This window comes from Cervus elaphus, chromosome 33, assembly GCF_910594005.1.
Source record: "Cervus elaphus chromosome 33, mCerEla1.1, whole genome shotgun sequence".
Lineage (NCBI taxonomy): Eukaryota > Metazoa > Chordata > Mammalia > Artiodactyla > Cervidae > Cervus > Cervus elaphus.
Window position 1 is genome coordinate 2591543 of NC_057847.1, and position 17897 is coordinate 2609439.

At 44.0% G+C, this 17897-nt stretch overlaps 1 protein-coding gene across 5 annotated transcripts in view; it reads right to left on the reverse strand.

Annotated features, from left to right (window-relative positions):
- HERC2 (HECT and RLD domain containing E3 ubiquitin protein ligase 2) overlaps window positions 1–17897 on the reverse strand; it is a 239225-nt gene that overhangs the window by 7754 nt on the left and 213574 nt on the right. For all 5 annotated transcript variants that reach the window (XM_043894731.1, XM_043894732.1, XM_043894733.1 and 2 more), the window contains 7 exons: window positions 13181–13358; window positions 12505–12666; window positions 10456–10547; window positions 10111–10250; window positions 5511–5698; window positions 4634–4831; window positions 2251–2334 (listed from right to left, as the gene is read on the reverse strand). In XM_043894731.1, the coding sequence (XP_043750666.1) occupies window positions 2251–2334; window positions 4634–4831; window positions 5511–5698; window positions 10111–10250; window positions 10456–10547; window positions 12505–12666; window positions 13181–13358 (1042 nt within the window). The remainder of the gene's footprint in view (window positions 1–2250; window positions 2335–4633; window positions 4832–5510; window positions 5699–10110; window positions 10251–10455; window positions 10548–12504; window positions 12667–13180; window positions 13359–17897) is intronic.

Sequence of the window (17897 nt, forward strand, 5' to 3'; positions counted from 1 at the left end):
AAGGCACACAATACCTGGGGGGAAAGTGAGCTACAGAAAGGAAGAGGATGTGTTCCTATGTGAGGGGAACACAGTGAGACACAGACTTGCTTCCCACCTGAGATACATCACCTCCATTTACAGTGCCAGTTAACACAGACTCAGCCGCTATGAAGGAACATGGCTATATGAATACAGCCAGGACACTGCAAGGACAGGGCTGTGTACCTGATATCTCTGAACAGCAGGAATATAGGTAGTTTTAACTGTCTTTAAATTTTCTAAATTTTGGGGAATGTGCTCATTTCCATAATTGCATTATTTATAATACAAATTTTTAATATACACTGATTTTTAGACCCTGTTACAAAACTAAATCAAATTCAAACAGAAATACCCTCCAAGAACACAGCCTACTTTTACTATCTCTAGGGCACTTTCAACATAAAGTAAGAAAACCTCTGCACAGGCATCCCCACAAAAGCTGCAGCCCTAGGAGAGCACGGAGAAGAGGCGACCCACACCACCTTTCTGGGTGAGTACTGGTGTCTGCATTCGCCTTGGACTTACAGACTGTTCCCTCCACCACTCTGCTCTATTTTATCTCCATCTTTGTGGAAGTTCTTCCTAATTTTAAGAGTGGGTATGAACCACTGAAGTGAAGGGAACCTGGCTCTGGCACCTGAGGGTCTCTGGGCAGCTGGAGTGGCTGCTCTGACATCAGGGAGCACTGTACGCTGCACTGAAGGTTATTTACATGTCTTTAAAAATGTATAATATCAGTCTGTTTGCCCTCTTATCTACTCATGTCTGTTCAGACATGCACCCAACAGACTCGTAACTCGAAGTACCAGGGATATAAAGATGAGAAAGAGCGAGGCATCAGGGACACCATGACGGAACAATGTGCCTCGTGCAGACTCCAGGTTATCCAGGTGCCCAGACGACCGAGGCCCCTGGGCCTGGACACCCACACTGGGCCACTGGCCCCAACACGGTGCCTGTGCATGGCTGAGGCAAGCCTGAGACCCAAGAACACCCAACTGTCTGAATTAGATAATCTGTAGCCATCAGCTTTCTGCACTTATGAACTTTAGTATTTAAAACCTAATAAAGTAGAGCAAACCAAAATGATTCTCCAAGTAGGGAAATAAAAGCTTTCTCATTAATCAAGCTAAACAGCCCATTTGTTTGTGGAATGGGCTGACTGACCTCCAGCTTCACATTAAACACTATGACGTCAGTGAATTAATCACTTCCATCAGCATGGTCACACATGTTCTCCAACAAAGGACAAGAGTTGTTGTCTTAATTAAAAATGCCCCCAAGAACAACTCTGGAAGAATTTCTAGTCATATAACCAGCATCAGGGTAAAAATCATGTGCTAACAAGAAGGTTCAGGAACAAAGCACTTGTTCTTCATGGCTCGCTTTTGCTCCAGAGGGGGGACCAATTTCATTTGCATGGTAAATGTCAAGCACACACAATGTCATCATTAGTGCCTTTTGTTTTAATTAATTCTTTTAATGTGACGCTTATATACATTCGGCAGCAGTATAAATCCAGAGATAGTCTCCTTTTCATTTCTTTGATTAGTACTGTGATGCAAAGTCTTAGTATTAGTGATTCTGGCCTATTAAAGTGACAAAGTAAGCCATCAGAACTGGGGAGGGTGTGAGGCTGGTGTGAAGAGGAAATCTGCTCTGCATCTCAGAACCCAACCCAGTGGGAGACTGAAGACACACACACAGCTAGAGCCACACCAGCCGGCCCTGCTGTATCCCAGAAAAGCAGGCCCAACTTTCCAGCCCACAGCAGAGAAATCAGCATGTGCGGCTGGTTGGCATAAACAATCCCACAGCCCCAGGGCACAGGACAGAGATCTGGGTGCTTACAATGCATTAAGGGGAACAGAGAGCAAGTTACCAAAGTCTAGTTCAGGTTATAACATACCCCCCAAACATTAGCATCAATTGTCAACGTGTGGTGGAAATATGGGTCATTTTCACTTTTTCCTTTTTGCTTAACTGGATTTGTGCTCCCAGGTTATCTGAAATAAGCTTTTCTTCTTCATGTTATAAAGAAGACCATTTAGATGGCCACCTGGCAGTCTCAGCAGCACAGGCCATCCCACACACACGGCACCTTGCTCTCTAACCAAGGGCACAAGAGGAGTCTTGCTATGAGTACTTGCCGCAGGCTGCAGGGACACGACTCACAACCATGAAACCATCGCATCTGTGCAGAGAGAACCATCTCCATTTTGTTACCTGGATGCGGTTCAACTCCACCACAGGGCCGTGCTGGCGATCTCGCACCATAGTGGCTTGTACTACTTTCCGGAAAGCTGCTTCCTAAAACACGCAAAACAAAATTTAGACTGTTACACAGAAAGTATCACCCATAGATATTTCACGTCATAAAACCCCCCTTTTCAGGTCTGAGGTGGCCCAGGGGATTAGCCTGGCATCAATACACAAGTCCATGCAGAGGCTCAGGCAGCCAGCAGGGCCAGTGCTTGGCAGCACCCCCGCCCCGCCTGCCATCCGGGGGCAGGCGGCGCCCAACGTGCACTGCACACAGAGGGGTCAGGGCCAGAGCCTGAGGCGCACCTGCTCTAACTCAGGTCTCAGGCCAGGCTCAGGGCTAACGAGAAGCCTGAGGCCTCCCAACCAAACTGCAGGTCCAGTACTGGCAGGACTGAGGCACCAACGATACCTCAGCACCGCTGCTCCGAAAGAGACACCAGACACAAAGCGGCGGCAGGGGCAGGGAGCCTAGGGGGCTGGGCCAGGGCTGCGGTGGGGACGGGGAGACCAGTGAGCAAGGGGACACATTGGCACCACGCGCTGAAAGAAGCCTGGGGAAAACCCAGGGTGAAGACGACGCGCAAAGGGAGCAGGTCCCCACTTCACCTAGGGAGGAGCATGCCTATGTGGACCCAAGCATACAGAGAGATCGTGTGGTGGTGTGCGCGTGTCTGAGGATGGGACCAGGCTCCAGAGACCCTCAAAGGAGACAGGGTCCCTGGCAGACACGGGTCGCCACAAGTGGACCCCTGTGTTCTTTTCTGGAGAAAGGGTGACTGGGAGAGAAGTAGAGGGGAGGGCACACTGCTCTGAAGTCGGAGCCCCAGAACTCCCACCTATGAAGGAGGCAAGGGCAGAGGGGCTCCCATTTGCACAAAGGGATCCACAGACACAGGAGACTGCGGAGTAAGCCCCTCCCCACACAATCTTGCACACTGACCAGCTACCTTTGCCCTCACCCTTCCTGACCGCTGCTCTCCCCCTGCTCCGGGCAAGCGTTCCCTTTCCCACAGAGCAGCCCCACCTAGTCCCACCCTCCTAAAATGCACTCTCTTCTGGGCTCTGCTGACTCCACAGTCACCAACAAAACCTACTCCCCAAAACTCCCAGCAGAAGCAATCCTTTCTAACTAGGACCAAAACAGAGGCTGATACTCTGTTGCTGACAGAAACTTTCAGCCTCCCTGAGGCCCCCACTCCCCACTCAGTTGCAGGAGACTCATACACCGTGTGAAATGTGCTGCCTCTCTTTGCTCTCCCCTACAAGGAGAAGCTTTCTCCCTTTTATTGCGTATTATCACCTCCACTCTGAGGAATTAAAGTAACGGTGAAAGGAATCAATTTGGCATTTTTATTACTGAAAAAGGGTTGAAGCAAAGTTTCAAATTTGATTTTACCTGTCCACAATTTTTCCTGCTCCCCATCATCAGAGAAATTTTTCCATTACCACAATCCCCATCATTGTCTACATGTCTCTAAGCCACACATAAAAATAAAATGTGTGCACCAGTCTTTTTTGGCTAGGAACTTTAGGAAATAAAGCTAATCCTGAAAAATAATCTGTTTAGACAGCACTCCAAAACATCTAAATTTTATTATCATTAAAAACCCTATACGTCAGAGAATCAGAATCCTAAGGACAAGGATTCCTCCATCTAAGCTCCATGCTTCCCCCTATATCCCCCTCACCACACAACAACTGAGCCTCTTCTAGGCCATCCTGCCAAGATGTTTGCCAGAAACTTGATGACTTCAGATATTTCGACTCTAGACAGCTCAAATTATTACAAATGTCAGTGGGTCAAATCTGTCTGACAACTTTCAGAAGCCCTCATTCCTGATTCTTTTCATAGTCTGATAAATTACCTTCAACCAGGAATTTCTACATATCCTAGTATAATACTTTTATCTAAGCAATCTATAACTTCTGGGTCCTCTGCTAGACATAGCTGGAGAAGAAATTATCTCATTTTTTTTCCTTCCTGCTGCCAGTAGGAATTTGCCATAAAGCCTCAAGTCCAGGACAGCAGAGAGCACTGTAAGAATGGAAGCTTAGTTTTGCCAACCCCCTCCTGAGGGGTGGGGTAGCGGTAAAGAGATTACAAGGGGAAATCATAGCACCTAACCATTTTTAATATAAGCTCCAAAAAAGAAGGGATTTTTGTCTGATTGTCACTAATGCCTTCTAAGAACCCAGGACAGAACCTGGTACATAGTAGGTGCTCTGTAAACATTTGCTAAATCAGCTGTTTTCAGCACATTTCTGGTTTAGAAATTTTTCTTGGATTAAAACTTACTGAGGATAACAACATCACCTACAGTAAAGATTGTTACCAAAGCAGTACCTTTCCCTGGGATATCAGAATTCCTCGAAGAGTGTCAAACCCCACAGATGGCCCAAGTCCGGTTTCATCGAGAGAGCCTTCAAGGTCAAACATGGGGATGCAGGGGCAAAAGAGCTCTGAGATGTGATGCAGTAGCAGCAGCCGGTTCCTCAGGGCTATGATAGGGATTTCCTGTAAATGATTGTACTCCATGGGAACCTGAAAGATGGAAACTTGTTATGTCAATTTAGGTGTCAAATGTATAGTTAAGCCACAGTATAGTAGATGGATTGAAAATGTTCTTGAAAACAAAGAAGCACTATGACTTCTGAGTTTGGTTTGAAAAATCTTGCTGTTTTAAAAATAATATTCTGGCCATTTTGCCTGAGCCAAGAAATGTAAACCATGGAGAATGCTTAAAAAAAAAAAAAAAATCAGCTTATAGAAATAAATTTAACTGCAGAAAACATACAATCTGTACTACCAGACTAGTTGATACAACTTTTAATAAAGGTGACGCACTGGTGCACACAGAACGCCGCCAGGTGTGAATATTGAGGTTCTCATGTGTGAGTGCTCAGCTGCGTACGACTCTTCGCAGCCCCAGCGACTGTGCCCGCCAGGCTCCTCTGTTCATGGAGCGTTCCAGGCAAGAATACTGGGGTGGGCAGCCTTCTCCTACTCCAGGGGATTTTCCTGATCCAGGGACTGAACCTGGTAATTAAGGTTCTTAAAACACTGTTTTCATCACTATGAATCGGTTACTTTCAGTGGAATGCCTCTGTAAATACACAAGGGGAACGGAAGTGTGTGCTGCCTGTACCCCCGTGGCTCAGGATACAGACCCCAACTCTGTCACGACGCGCGTGCCTGCGAGCCCCTGGGCTCAACCACTGACCTGTACAGGCAGCTTCCCAGCGCTGGCGGGCTTGCTGGTTGACCAGGCGAGAGTGTGTGCTGAGCCACAGGCCACACGGTTGACCTTCTTACCCTGAAGGGCAGCTACCAGCCGAGGCCTCTGGATGGCATTTGTTGTTCCATCTCCCAACTGTCCCTCATCATTGTCACCCCACGTATAAACTTCACCTAAGGCAGCAGATGGAGAACAAGGACTTATAGACAAGAACCAATAAATGCACAACCACCACCATCTTCCCACACACACAGTCCTCACTACCCTCCAATGGCCTATTGGCAGTCATCTGTGCAAATGTTACACTTATGGGGACCTAGATGTCTCGAGTCACAATACTCAAAAGGCAGCAGGATCCCCAGGACTCTTGACAGCCTCTGCTGGCTAAAACTCCTTTTCCAACCATGTCCGTTCACCAGACTAAGCATGTACCTGGAAGCAGCTCTTAATCCGAACAAGTAATATCAAAACAGATGGTAAATACTTAACAATCCAAATTGACTTTGTATGTTAAAGGAAGACAAAGTCAGTTTTTAACTAAACAAAATCCATGTTTTAAAGGAACATGTGCTCTTCTAATGGTCATTCCGATCCTAAACACAAGACTCAAACACTGATGAGAATCACGCTCAGCTTACCATGCTAGACCAATCGTGAAACACCACTGTATGGTTACGGTGGTGATTAGAACAGAAGTGAATTCAGTTCTGTAGAGATGGCACACGCCTTGCCAGATTCACAAAGACTCCTCAGGATGCCACGCAGCCATAAGCACCACTCTATAAAGTACAAGGCCTGCACGATGAAGGGCGGGGTGTTGTGCCCTTCCCCTTCCGGTTCTGGACAGCGCCGTCCGAAAGCCACTGGGTAGGTGTCAGAGTGCAAGCAAGAGGAAGAGAGCCTCTCTGCAGAGGCACAGCCCGGTGCACGGACTCAGACCGCACAAGGGACAAGGGCTTCCACAAAGAGGGTGAGTCCAGTAGCAGAGGCAGGCCAAAGCAGGGAGCTGTATACCCATGAGAGGGCACAGTCCTGAGTGGGCGGGCAGTCACAACCCGAGTGACGTGAGGATCCACACGGGGGAGAAGTCAGAGGCAATGATGGGGCAGCAGCCACTACAGGCAGAGTAAGTTGCTACATTAGAGGACCAGGTTTCTTACAAAAGAGAAAGGAGTTATAAGGATGGGGAGAGGGAAACCTAGAATGAAGCTGTGGTTCAGAACTAGAGCTTGGGGTACTGGTGTGAACAAGCTGTGTTCACTGTACATATATACATACAGAAACAAACACAGATGCAATTTTGTATATTATTTACACATATATTCCCTAGCTCTGTCCTCTAAGAAGGTCTGACAGCAGTGATAGCACTGTAGCAACGAGCACCTATAGACCAGATCTTGTCTTTTAAATGCCATTTTCCTCCAGAGGCACCAGGACTCCTTGGGAAATCATCAAATTCTAGGTTTGAGACATAAAGACTCAGGATAAGGATAGAATGCCTTATTGTGCCAGAAAGCACAGAAATACTCAAGGAATAATGTGGGGATATTCCAGAAGATGAAACAGGGCATGATTTGAGCATCAAGGTAAGTAACAGCAACAGCTTATTAGTTTTGTTGTTGTTCAGTCACTAAGTTGTGTCCAACTGTTTGCATCCCCGTCGAGTGCAGCACACCAGGCTCCTCTGTCCTCCACTATCTCCTGGAGTTGCTCAAACTCATGTGTCCATTGAGTCGGTGATGTTATCTAACCCTCTCATCCTCTGTCACACCCTTCTCCTTTTGCAGCCATCAGTCTTTTTCAATGAGTCAGCTCTTCACATCAGGTAACCAAAGTATTGGAGCTTCAACTTTATCGTCAGTACTTCAAATGAATATTCATAGGGTTGATTTCCTTCAGGACTGACTGGTATGATCTCCTTGAAGTCCAAAGGACTCTCAAGAGTATTCTCCAGCACCACAGTCCGAAAGGATCAATTCTTCGGTGCTCATCTTTCTTTATGGTCCAACTCTCACATCCATACATCACTGCTGGAAACCATAGCTTTGACTGTACAGATCTTTGTTGGCAAAGTGATGGCTCTGCTTTTTACATACACTGTCTAGGTTTATCACAGCTTCCTTCCAAGGAGCAAGCGTCTTTTAATTTCATGGTTGAGGTCACCATCCACAGTGATTGTGGAGTCCAAGAAAATAAAATCTATCACTGTTTCCATTGTTTCCCCATCTATTTGCCATGAAGTGATGGGACCAGATATCATGATCTTAGTTTTTTGAATGTCGAGTTTTAAACCAGCTTTTTCACTCTTCTCTTTCACTTTCATTAAGAGGCTCTTTAGTTCCTCTTCATTTTCTGCCATTAGAGTGGTATTATGTTGTTGTTGATATTTCTCCCAGTAATCTTGACTCTAGCTTGTGATTTATCCAGGCTGGCATTTTGCATGACGCACTCTGCCTAGAAGTTACAAAGCAACGTAAGAACACACAGCCTTGTCGTGCTCCTTTCCCAATTTGGAACCGTCAGTTGTTCCATGTCTGGTCCTAACTGCTGCTTCTTGACCGACATACAGGTTACTTAAGAGGCAGGTAAGGTCTGGTATTCCCATCTCTTTAAGAATTTTCCACAATTTGTTGTGATCCACGCAGTCAAAGGCTTTAGCATAGTCAATGAAGCAGAAGTAGATGTTTTTTGGAACTCCCTTGCTTTCTCTATGATCCAACAAATGTTGGCAGTTTGATATCTGGTTCCCCTGCCTTTTCTAAACCCAGCTTGTATATTTGGAAGTTCTTAGTTCACGTACTGCTAAAGCCTAGCTTGAAGGAATTTGAGCATAACTCTGCTAGCATGTAAAACGAGCGCAACTGTATGGTAGCCTGAACAATTTTTGGCATTGCCCTTCTTTGGAACAAAGAAGGAATGAATGAAATTCTGGAATGAAAACTGAACTTTTCCAGTCCTGTGGTCACTGCTGAGTTTTCTAGATGTGCTGACATATTGAGGGCAGCACTTTAAGAGCGTCATCCTTTAGGATTTGAAATAGCTCAGCTGGAATTCCATCACCTCCACTAGCTTTGTTTGTAGTGATGCTTCCTAAGGCCCACTTGACTTCACACTCCAGGATGTCTGGCTCTCGGTGAGTGATCACGCCATCATGGTTATCTGGGTCATTTAAGACCTTTTTTGTATAGTTCTTCTGTGCATTCTTGCCACCTCTTCTTAATCTCTTCTGCTTCTATGAAGTCCTTACCATTTCTGTCCTTTAATTGTGCCCATCCTTGCATGAAACAAGATTACATATATATAACTCACCAAATAAATTAGGAAACCCTGAGTCCAACAAGATGAAACAAAAAAATTTTAAATATCTGATGAGAATAAGTAAATAAAATGTTCAAGAACTCAGCATGTCATACACAGAGCCACGATTCATCACAGTGACACAAAGCAAAGTCAGCAAAGGCACATGGATGCAGCGCAGAGAAAACCAGGAGCAAACTTCCAACAGGCCCCTTGCAGGGGTGTCACACGGACATACTTAGTTCCCCGAGGAACCAGCTGCGGCCACCTGTGATGTGCTGCCCCCAGGGAAGCTCACTAGACACTCAGTGCCCAGGGCTGTGACCGGGGCAGGTCATGCAGGCACCTCTGTTTGGCATGTACCCAAGTTCCAGATTCCCCCCCAGAAGGAAGCAGGTTTCAGCAGAGACCACACTCTTTTCAAACATTCTAACAAGGCCTCTTTCAATTAGGGCTAATGGGTTAGCCTGAAACCCAGGTTCCAAGAAGCCAGCTGAAGGCCAACCTCATAAGCAGGCCTTTCTAAAAACAGCCATCAACGTGTGGGGCAAGGGGAGAATGGGATGAACTGGGAGATGACGACTGACATACATATACTGCTCTGTGCCGCAGGGCTCAGGGAGCTTAGCGCGGTGCTGATGACGACCAGAGGAATAGGAAGGGGCTTGGGAGGGAAGGAGGCTCAAGGCGGGGGGATATTTGGCCACTGATGCCAAAGAGCTGACTAATTTAAAAAGACCCTGATGCTGGGAAAGACTGAAGGTGGGAGGAGAAGGGGACGGCAGAGGATGAGATGGTTGGATGTCATCACAGACTCAATGGACATGAGTTTGAGTAAACTCCGGGAGTTGGTGATGGACAGGGGGTCCTGGTGTGCTGCGGTCCATGGGGTCGCAAAGAGTCAGAACGACTGGGTGATCGAAGTGAACTGATAGATACATACATAGACATAGACACAGACATATAGATATATATCCATATATAACTGATTTACTTCACTGTACACCAGAAACTAATACATTGTAAAGCAATTACACCACAATTGAGAAAAAATAAATAAAAACAGCCATATCAGCCCTGCTCTGCTCACTCTTCTCTGCCGCGAAACACAATATATTCACCGGTATTAACACCAGGGGCTGAAGATGATGAAGGCCAACAGCACAGATGTATTTTCAGAATATAGTATGAATCCCTCCATACCCACCCCCCACCACCTTACAGCTGTGCATTCATCCCTGACCTCTCAGATCACAAACCTCCAAGTTACAAACTCGCCTCCACCTACCGTCCTCAGAGCAGCACACGCAGTGCAGGGAGCCGGTGGCAATGGCAATGACCTTCTTCCCCTGCAGCCCTTGGACTTGCCGAGGTCTTCTGACATGGTCGTCAGATCCATGACCCAGCCTGTGATAATCACCTTTGCCCCTGTATACAAGAACATGGAACTTGTGAGTGCAATGCCATCTCATTCACCATGCTGCCCCACCCTTCTGGTGCCAACACCTACAGGAAGACAGAAATTGCCACCTGCCACAGAAGTTACATTTCAGTCTACAAAAAGACAGTTAATGTAACTTCAAATTAACAATCATTGGTTTCGGTGGAATTAAATAAACAGAATCTTGCATACCAAGTGTAAACAGCACCAGATTTGGTAAGGGCGACGGAAAACTGGGATCCACATTCCACTTTAACCACTCCAAGGCCTGTAAGAGAGTCAATCTAGAAGGGAAAAGGTTCAATTAGACTGATTGAACCAAGGATTTTGCTGATGGCCGCACCCATATACTGAACTAAATCTAATAAAGAACTCTGAGAACCCTTACTCCTATGCCAACTATTTATTACAACTTAAAATCCTGCTCCGTGTAACCAAGTGTTCTCAAAAGGAGCAGAAATGCCTGGCTCTGAGGGTGCACAGGCCACAGGCAGCCTGAGGCCCCTGAGACCTGACGCGTAAATGGACACATTGCTCATCCCCAGAATTCACTGTCCCGACTCAGTTTCTCTTTACGGCAGCCCCACTCTCCAGCAAGCCCTGCACTTCACATCTGCCCTCCAGCCTTCCGAGACGTAGAAGCCCGCAGGGGAGGAGGAGCAGGTAACACGGAAGAAGAGCCAAGACAAACAGGGTTCTGGCCTTCTGATACCAGCCCTCCACCTGCCCAGGTTATTCCAATTAAACACATGCTGATCATGCCGGTATTAGAATCCACTCCCAGCCCTGCCTGCTCAAGGGTCCAGAACCTTCACAGCCAGCACCCAGAGGTCTTGATGGGATCCACTGACCTAGCTATCATCTTTCTTCACCTATCAAACTATGCTCCTTATTACTTGTGACTGTTTCCAGACTCAAGTTCTCATAATTATAAGTTTAAATTAGTAATAACTTAATTCTTTTAGTTTTCTCCTCACCCTACCCCCATCACAAAGATATCAGTGATATCCTCCAGCACCCCCTCTCCCCAAGTACTTGACATTTCAATCCTGGTTAAGTCTAAAGCTTTCTCAGCATAAAAAAGTCAACAATTTTTTCATAAATGTGGAAAACATAAGCAACCTGTCATGTAGTTAAAATTCTGTATAATTATAAGGGAAAAGAGAAAGTGGTGATAAGGATAAGGAGGCAGCCTTGAGTCCCAGATTCTCCAGCAGCACCTGCCAAGGAGGCCCTGAACAGCCACAGCCTCCTGGCACAGAGTTGCAGGTGCCGTCTCCTTCATCATGCCCTGCCTCAGGAAAGCACCTGCATGATGATGAAGCTTGTCATGTCCACACTGCCCAGCATGGAAGCGCATCAGCTCCTGAAATGTGGATACTGTCAAGTGAGGGAGTTCTGATTTAGGCCAACATTTTAGTAGTCACGTGTGGCCAGTGGCTACTGTACTGAGCAGCACAACTCTGAGAAGAACAGCCTGGCAGTCCCAGCTCAGGCTCCTCTTCTGACTGGCCCTGAGTGGCTTCCCGTGCACCGTGCTGGCCTCTACCCCACACGGGCAGTCTCGGAACACCAGCTAGAGAGGATCCAGGCAGAAACAGCTTCTAGCTTCCTTTCACAGCACCTACACTTCCAAGTCCACAGCAAATCACCTCAGCTGCAGGCTACTAGGCAGTCAGCAAGTGACTCAAGCACACCAATGAACAAAAAACCTCTGCCAACTATCTATTCACAAAGGCAAAATACAGTTTTGACCACAAATGCTAATAAACTACCCAGAGCCACTCAGCTCAAGTGAAGCCTCTTCTCTTGGCTTCTCACAAGATATCCATCTAACAGCGTCTGACTAAGCCAGATGCAGCCTTTCGGCAAGTACTAGTACACTGCACAGCTACAGACCTCAGGAAACTGAAGAGTGTGAAAGAGTTGGTGCTTTTTCCTCAAACAGGGCTACACACTAATTAAAACCACAGACTATGAGATTCCTCCCTGATTACAGACACTTTCCAAGAAAGCACAAAACCGCACTTAAAACATCTTTATCCCTCTGGGTCTTTCACTCACTTTCCCCCCAATAACCCACTCTATTTTCTCCAAAGAAGTTAAAGGTGAAGTTAACGCAGTATACCACAGGACATGAGCCCAGCGGGGCCCTGGGCTCACGCACGTGGATGGTGCCCATGAGCAACCTGAGCTCCAGAGACCTCACACCCGAGGCCCCAGGAGCGTCAAGGGAAATACCTTCATGGGCACCTTGCAGCCGTCACTGCCTCCTCTGCCCAGCTTGCCGTAGTCCCCATCCCCCCAGGACCAGACGGTGTCGTCATCCGTGAGGCAGAGGGTCTGGGCGTCCCCGCTGCCACAGGCAACGTCGACCACGCGGTGGCCCTGCAGCGCCTCCACCTGCAGAGAAAGGGGGCTTAGGGGTTATCTGACCACAAAGGAGAATCTCCCCTAGAGAGGCCAAGGTGCTGAGATTTTTTTGTTTGGGGGATGCCTGTTTTAATTCTTCCCAAAAAACAGGTAATCTTAATAATACTATAAGAGAAGATAGAAAATACCCCTCACACATTCAAACTATAGGCATCTCAGCTGTAAGAGGCAGACCTCAGTGTCCCCTGCTCAGTGCTGCCACCCTATTGTCTCACCCAAAAAACTGGGCCTTCTAGGAGACAACGTCTCTAGGTAGATGCCAAAGCGATATTTACTAGTGTAGATAAAAGGGTATTTCAAACACTATCCTGTTTAAATGACCTATGGAAAATATACCAAGATGGTTTTTATTCCCACCAAAAATAAAACTGTTAACTCTGAAACTAAAATGAATCTGGAACAGGAAATACTTTTTATTTTTAAAAAAGGATAGTGACAATGGCAAGCTGTCCCTCCAGACCTCCCAAGCAAAGCTGCTCCTCACCAGCTTCGGCTTTAACTGGTCCTCACTGTCACTGTGCCCCAGACGGCCATACCGGCCTTTGCCCCAAGTGTAGAGGTCACCAGCTGCAGTAACACACGCGCTGTGGGCTCCACCGGCAGCAACATCAACCACCTCAGTTCCTCTTAGAGACTCAATCACACGAGGACGGTCACACGGACTGCAAAAAAATCACCAAATATAGCAGCAGGAGTTTAATTCCTGAATGTTTTTAAATTATTTCATATTAGGCTTCCAGTGTGCTGTTCACTTATTCAATGCACACCTCTCAATCTACATCAAGTCAATCATTAAAAAAAAAAAAATCAATCTGGAGGAATCATTCAGGCCTGAACTCTAAATTACATAATACCCTACCTACCTTCTTTTACACAAGCTGCCAAATGCTAGAGAAGAGATGTACAGTCTAAATCAAGGGGTAGCACTTACAGGTTGACTAAGTCTGGACTAGAACCTGTTTTTGAAATGTCAGTGAACTGAGAACGGGTTTTACAATTTTTAAGGGTTGTAAAACAAACAAAACAAGAAAGAAGCATAGACAACAAAGATGGTTATGTGACTGACAAAATATTTATTACTATCTGGACTTTTAGAGAAACAGGTTATCCACCCTTGATATAAATCAACTTTTCATTTACAGACTCAAATAGTCTAGAACATGACAAGCACTGACAACAAACTTCTTTTTCTTGAGTTTTGAAAGCTCTTTTTAACAATTTCAGATATAAGACCTTAGTCAAATATATGATGGCAAATGTTTTCCCGTCTTAACACTGTCTTTATAAAAATTGTGAATTTCTTCAAAGAGAAGCTCACAATTTTCATGAAGTCCAATTTATCCTATTTTTCTTTATTGAACTGTACTTTTGGAGTTCTAGCTAAAAATCTTTGTCTGACTTAAGGTCACAAAAGTTTCCCCTCATGTTTTCTTCTAGAAGTTTTTAGTTTTAGGTATATGAGTTAATCTTGGATATGATGCAAGATAATTCAAGTTCAAAGATCGAGGTATTCCCTTAGGCAAAGCTGAAGATTTCAGGCTGTGGTATGTGGAATTTAGGCTGTAGTCCTTATTTCTGGATGGATTACTGGACATGTTGCATAGTCCATGCTTTAAACCAGATCTGAGCAGAAGATTGGCTAGTTGGCCTAGGTAGAAGTAAGTGAAGTATTTTGTTTAATTTTGGATATTAATGGTACAAGGTAAGAATTTAAGTTCACTGTTTACCATATGGTTATTGAATTGTTCAAAACCATTCACTGAAAAGGCTATCTTTTCTCTAAAAACTTGTCTTTGCACTTCTGTAAATTATTCAATGCAAATTGTGAGGGACAAATCAAATTTCATTCTTCCACACTTGTGTCAGTATTTGCAAGTGCATTTTTGGACTCCCCATCCTGTTCTGCTCTACTGACATATTTCTCTCTCTTTAAGTACCTCACTGTCTTGATTACTGTATCTTTATAATGAGACTTGAAGTTAGGTAGTATCAGCTCTCCAACTCTGCTCATTTTCAAAGTTTGTTTTTACTATTAGAAGTACTTTGCATTTCCACATGAATTTTATAATCAGCTTGCCAATTTCTACAGAAATTCTGAATGGGAAGGGGTTGAATCAATAGGTTAATTTGGGAAAAACAACAAATTAACAATAATGAGTCTTCCAATCCATGAACACAGTATACTCCTCCATAATTTTAGGTCTTTTACAATTTCTCAGTAACATTTTTATAGGTCTTTTTGTTGTCTATAAGTTATCCATATCTTTGGGTCAAATTTATTCCTTATTATTTCAATTTTAGGGGAAGGGTACCATAAGTAGTATTTTAAAATTTCAACTTCTGATTGCATCTGTAATATGTATAAAGACACACAGTTGACTTTTTTTGATACAGGAATGTTTCCTTTGTCTACAACTGACCTTCATTTACTGATCTTCTATCCTGTAACTTTGCTAATCTCACCTATTAATTCCAATAGATTTTCTGTAGATACCATCAGATCTTCTACATAAATAATCATATTATGTGTAAATGGACAGTTTTAATTCTGAATATTCACTGGAAGGACTGATGCTGAATCTCTGATACTTTGGCCACCTGATGAAAACAGCTGACTCATTAGAAAAGACCCTTATGTTGAGAAAGATGGAAGGCAGGAGGAAAGGGGATGACAGAGGACGAGATGGTTGGATGGCATCACCAACTCAATGGAAACAAGTTCGAGCAAGATCCAGGAAATAGTAAAGGACAGGGGAGTCAGGTGTGTTGCAGTCCACGGGGTCACAAAGAGTTGGACGAGCGACTGAACAACAACAAATTCTCTTTCCAATTTGAATGCCTTTTATCTCTTTGCATTATTGTATTGCCCTTGCTGAACCTGCTAAACAATGCTGAATACAACTACTGACATCAGTGGATGTCCCTGTCTTGTTCCTGGAGATAGGAAAACTGCTAGGTCTGTCACTATCAGGTACCATGTTAGTCCTAGGTTTAACAGAGATGCCCTTTATCAAGTTTAGGAAGTTTTCTTTCCTTCCTATGTTGCTCAAAGTTTTTTTTATCAGAAACAAAGGTTAATCTGCCAAATGTTTTTCTGCCTTTCATCCATTGAGATAATAATTTTTCTTTTTTATACTGATCAATTTTTTAATGTTAAAACGATTATTCAATTTCTGGTATAAACCTCACTTAGCCATACTGCTTTATCCTTTTTCATACTGTTAAGACTCAATTTTCTAAACTATTAAGAATTTTTACATCTATGTCAATGAAGGATATTGGTCTGTATTTTCCTAATAATATCTGAGTCTGATTTTGATATAAGAATGGAACTGCCCCCACAAAAAACTAAATTGGGGAGAATTCCCTTCTTCACTTTTCTGAAATAGTTTGTGCAGAACTGGTATTATCTGTTACTTACATGTGTGGTAGAAATCACTAGTCATCTACATGGTCCTGAAGACTTACTTGTGGAAAATTCAATTTTTTAAATAGACACAGGGCCATTCAAGTCATCTTTCCTGAGTGAGCATTAAAGAACGTGTGTCCTTTGAGGAACATGTCCATCTCACCTAAAAAGTTAAACCCGTTTGCATAAAGTTACTCAACATACTTCATCTTTCAGTAACTACACATCTTTAGTGATGAAAACTCCCTCATTCCTATATTCCTATACATTCACAGTGTCTGTCTGTGTGTGTGTGTGTAGAGGTAGATCAGTCTAAAAGGCGGTTTTCACTGATTACACTTTCTCAAAGAACCGACTTCTGTTTTCTTTCATTTTTCTGTTTTCTATTTCATGGATTCTTATTTCCTTCCTTCTGCTCACTTTATCTTTTTCTAGTTTCTTAAAGTAGAAGCTGAGGTCATTGTTAGGGACCATTTTTCTTTTATAAAAAGGCATTTTATGCTATAAGTTTTCTTCTAAGCACTGCTTTTTCTGGATCCTACATATTTTTACATGCTATTTTCACTTTCACTCCACTGTATCTCCACTGTACTCTAGCTTGCATTACTGCTCATCAGAAATTCACCATCACCCTTCATCTGTTATTCTTTATATAACTGGTATTTTTCCCTCTGGCTGCTTTAAATTTTTTTTCTCCTAATCAATGATCTTGGGCAATTTGATTATGATGTGCTCTGGTGTAGTTTCCTTCAGTTTCTCTTGCTTAGGGTTCTCTGAGCTTCTTATATCTGTGGGTTTATAATTTTCATCAAATTTGAAATTTTTTAAGCCATTACATCTTCAAAATCTCCATCCTCCTCACCTGTCATTATGCATATATTGGGCCACTGGAGGTTGCCCGCGGTTCACTGATACTACTGTCTTTTATGTATTCTTTTCTTCTGTTTCACTTGAATACTTTCTACTGTTATGTATTCAAGTGCACTGTCCTTTTCTTCTGTAATGTTTAATCTGCCATTAATCCCATGAGCTGTATTTTAGGCCTTGGACACTGTTTCTTACGTATTTTGGATATTAACCCCTGATCAGTTACATGATTTGCAAATATCTTCCCTCATCCCACAGGACGCCTTTTCACTGTGCTGTGCAGTAGATTTTCAGTTTGATGAGTCCCATTTGTTTTTGTTGCTTTTGCTTTTAGTGTCATATCCAAAAAGTCAATGCCAAGACTAATGTCAAAGAGCTTTCCCCCTATGCTTTCTTCTTGGAGTTTCATTGTTTCAGGTCTTTTTTTTTTTTTTTTTTTTTGGTGTTTCAGGTCTTATAGTCAACTTTTTTAACCCATTTTGAGCAAATTTTTGTGACTGGTGTAAGACAGGGGTCCAATTTCATTCTTCTGCATTTGAACATGTAATTTTCCCAACACTACTGAAGAGACATGTGCCTGATAATTTTTGACCAAATGAACAATATTGTAAATACTATACCATATGCTGTTTGTATCCATAAAATATTCTTGAGGTTTGACCTCTACAACACAGTTAAGTTACTTGTAAGCAGTTTACTCCTTTCATGTCTTGCTTTCTTAGCTTTGCTGGTGGGATCAGAACAGCAGTTCAGGCAGTCTTAACTAAATTCCTTCGGCAGTTTTGTGCCCCATCATCCTTGGTCCTCTGCTCAGGGCCCCATGAGTTAGGAGGTCTGGGGAGTGGGCACTACCTACAGAGCTCTGTGCGCTCTGAGTCTTTTAGGTGGTCTATTCCTTGGCCTCTCAGATGTTCTCTTCACAAAT